We start from the raw sequence: 4,112 nt of genomic DNA on the forward strand, positions 1-4,112 counted from the left end.
ATGGAGTCTTGCTCTTGTCGCCCAGGCTGGAACGCAGTGGTGCAATCTCGCCTCACTGTAGCCTCTGCCTTCCAGGTTCAACTGATTCTCCTGCCTCAGCCTCCCAAGTAGCTAGGATTATCGGTGTCCGCCACCATGCTTGGCTAATTTTTGTATTTTTAGTAGAGACGGGGTTTCACCACGTTGGCCAGGCTAGTCTTTAACTCCTAACCTCATGATCTGCCCACCTTGGGCTCCCAAAGTGCTGGGATTACAGGCGTGAGCCACTGTGCCAGGCCGTATCTCCAGTATTTCTTTGTCCTGATTTTTATTTTTCTCTTTCTGGGACATCTAACATCTTTGTTAGTAGTACTACTTCTACCCCCATTTATCTTTTAGCTTTTCTTTTTATATTTTCTATTTCTCTTTTTCTTAGGGATTTGCTCATTCTAGTCTTCTAATTAAGTCACTTGTTCTCTTAGCTGTACCCACTATATTATTTATCCCATCTCCTGAAGGCTTTAATTATCTCATTTTTCAATCTTACAACTTGGCTTGGTTCTCACGTTTTCCAGTTCTCATTTCACATTACTATCTTTCCCTTATTTCTTCTAGTACATTTACTATAATAATTTTAAATTACTGGACAAGTATTCTAATATATCTGCTTCTACCAAAATCTTTGTTTCTCATACGTCTATTATTTTTAGTTTGTGAATTTCTTTTCACTCCGAGGTATTGGCTCATATCAGGCAGTGCCTATGGAAGGCTAGACTCCAGACTGGCTTATGCCCAATCAATTCAGGGCTGAGTGGTGGATAAAATCCAAGGCAGAAAAATGTAATCACTCACTACCTTGCATTTTAATTTTCTAAGTCGGGTAGTCACCCTTTACTCCCAGCGAGAAGCAGTTAATTAGAAGACACTACTGGGCTATAATCCCCCAGTCCTGGGACTGAGAGGGGATGATACTGAAGCAATTATCCATGGTTAACTGGTCTCCACCTGTTTGTCTCAGTGCCTCACAAACATCAGGGGTTATACACCGTCCTGATTTCATTCCTACCTCCACCTGGATCGGATCTTTTAGTTGATACAGATTTGGATGCAGGCATTATTCATCTCAGGCAATGATAAAGGAGAACTGAAAGCAGAGCCTTAACAGTTCCTTTTCTCCTTTATTCTCCCAGAACCCATTTTATTCTCTGGCTGTGGGAAAATGCTCTGAGAGGTAATTCAACAGTGCCTCCCATAGGCACTGCCTGATAGGAGCCAATACCCCAGAGTGAAAAGGAATTCACCAACTAAGGATGTTCTTCTCTTCCCCATCTCCCACATTCACCTTTCAAAACAGCTCTTGTCGGCAGACGTGGTAGCTCACACCTGTAATTCCAGCACTTAGGGAGGCCAAAGCAGCCGGATCACTCAAGGTCAGGAGTTCGAGACCAGCCTGGCCAACATGGTGAACTCTTATCTCTACTAAAAATGCAAAAAATTAGCCAAGCATGCGGGCATGTGACTGTAGTCCCAGCTACTCAGGAGGCTGAGGCAGGAGAATCTCTTGAACCCGAGAGGCAGAGGTTGCAGTGAGCTCAAACTGCACAACTGTACTCCAGCCTGGGCAGCAGAGCAAGACTCCATCTCAAAAAATAAAAAATTAGAAATAATTTAAAAATTTTTTTACATAAACCAGCCCTTGTCAACTCAGAGTTTCTCCAAATTTTCTCCATTTTCTCTTTCAAGTTCCTCTAGAGTTAAACTTAGGGAAAGGACCAATAGCACTGGTCTTCATTCTCTGTCAGGGCATGCATTTTCTTCATGTGTTTTTCAGGGATTTGGTTTGCTAGCTCATCCGACAGAGAAAAATTCTGTGTCCCTCCTACCACTACCCGTCCCCTTTCTAAATATAAATTTGGGCTGGTTTCTATCCATCCCTCAGAGTCCTGCTCCAGATCTAGGTCTACTGTCGGCAGCTCAGGTCACAAAACCTTTGGTCACATAAGGGCAAGGAAGACTCAGTCATCAAGACTGCAAGTGCTTGGCCCAGGTCCTGGTTACAAGACCAGACCTGTTTCCTCCATATGTACACAGCTTTTAAAAAGCCAGTGAACCTTCGTAATACTTTGGCAACCTTCTTTCACAGGCAGAGGAGCACCCCCATCTGCTCACCCCTTGTTTGAAGTACAAAGTTTGGCTTTGGTTCTTTGCCTTGCTTGGCGTATACTTCTAATTCCTGTCTTGCACAAGCTGAATCCCCAGCTACCTACCACCACCCAGGCCTACAGGTTTCCATTCATTGATTACTTTGTGTTTCTGTTCCACTGCTGGTCCACAGAAATAGTTTTCCTTTTGAGGAATGTGATGATACCTCTTTTATTTTCTCCTTTCAGATTGTTTTCTATCATTGTTATGTGTTTGGCCCAGAAGAAAACTGAAATTCACCATCATCTTGACTGGCAATCCCATGACCATGCTTTTTATTTGCTGCTTTTTAAAAACCACCATTTTTCTTGCCTCACATTGGCAGAACAGCTTTTCCTGGCTACTGGCTTAACACAGTCAGTTCTAGGTGGCATTATGCATGAGACCTGAAGCATAGACTGTCTTACCACAAAAGATGACCTTAGCCATCAGGGCTATTTCAGGTTTCAAAGCTATCTGTTCTGTTCCTGCTCACTCACTGTCCTGGCTTTTGTCCTTCTTCATTTCCAGCACCAGAATTTCCCAGTTCCCCTCCATACCTCCCTTTGTTTTAACTCTCATCTATCTGCAAAATAAATTTTCAAAAGTTTTAACCAGTTATTTCCATGTGTTTGGAGTGGGACAAGCAGGTAAGAAAGTCAAGAGAAGCGTTCTTCTTGAGTTCAATTCAACGTACTGAAAGAACATCAAGTTATTCCCGCTTGTCTTTTAAGCTCAAGCATCACCTGTCAGTAAGTATTCCCCTACCCTCTCAGCTCAGATCCCCTCTTATTTACCCCACAGCACCCTCTACTTAACTGCAGTAAATTTTAAAGCAAGAAAAATCTTAGCTAACTTTTTAAACAAAATCCACACCAAAAACCTCTATTACAGCTACCTACAGGTACAAAAGTACAACATATCCTTCTACCGCCCAGCACTCACACTCACCATTTCATTGGGATGGACCAAAAACAAATAGATCCCTGGATGTTTGTCAAACACCTGAAAGGAGCAATTGGCTTGTTCCATCCGACAAAGTGCTTCAACACATAACTCATCTAGAGAGAAAAATATAAGTTAAGTAAAACATATAAATCTCATCACTTTATCAAGATTCCCTAAATTAGGCTCCTTGGGTTACTCTATAAATAAATGAAAATTTGCTTTTTTTTTTTTTTTTCCCCAAACTGAGGCATAAAAATGCTCATATTGTAAATGCAGGAACAATATTTGCATATCTGGAAGACTAAATCTGTTGATCATAGGGTGTTGTTAGAAAGTATTCTGACCTTATTAAAATATATCTCTTTTTTTACACTTAGCATAATTATCTCGAGGGAATATGCAGAAGACCTGTAACCATATGGTTGTAGGTCCAATTCCATGTGTATTTTATGTTTTGATCCACCTAGACTTATCTGATATAAAACAAGGAACAAAATCAGCTTTACCCCTAAATAACTAGCTGTCCTGCTCCCATTTATTGAACAATCCATTTACTCTTTCAGATTAATCAGCTTTTAGCTGTAAAATTTCAAAAAATATTATTGCTTTTTCAAATTACATTTTCAATATTATAGTTCTTTGACTAGTGACAGACGTTGGCTTTGGGGATGGGGAGATATAATGATTGGAGAGGCACGAAGGGAGCTTCTGGGATGTTGATAATGTTTTGAAGCTTGATCTGGATGCTAGCTGCACAAATGTGTTTAATTTGCAAAGAAAATCAAGCTTATATACTTTTATTTTATTTTATTTTATTTATTTATTTATTTATTTATTTATTTATTTTTTGAGACAGAGTTTCGCTCGTTACCCAGGCTGGAGTGCAATGGCGCGATCTCGGCTTACCGCAACCTCCGCCTCCTGGGTTCAGGCAATTCTCCTGCCTCAGCCTCCTGAGTAGCTGGGATTACAGGCACGCGCCACCATGCCCAGCTAATTTTTTG

At 41.0% G+C, this 4,112-nt stretch overlaps 1 protein-coding gene across 7 annotated transcripts in view; it reads right to left on the minus strand.

Moving 5' to 3' along the window:
- Positions 1 to 4,112, minus strand: part of SETX (senataxin) — an 85,216-nt gene that overhangs the window by 66,618 nt on the left and 14,486 nt on the right. For all 7 annotated transcript variants that reach the window (XM_017519638.2, XM_017519635.2, XM_017519637.2 and 4 more), the window contains exon 5: positions 3,112 to 3,221. In XM_017519638.2, the coding sequence (XP_017375127.1) occupies positions 3,112 to 3,221 (110 nt within the window). The remainder of the gene's footprint in view (positions 1 to 3,111; positions 3,222 to 4,112) is intronic.

This window comes from Cebus imitator, unplaced genomic scaffold (assembly GCF_001604975.1).
Source record: "Cebus imitator isolate Cc_AM_T3 unplaced genomic scaffold, Cebus_imitator-1.0 Scaffold762, whole genome shotgun sequence".
NCBI lineage: Eukaryota > Metazoa > Chordata > Mammalia > Primates > Cebidae > Cebus > Cebus imitator.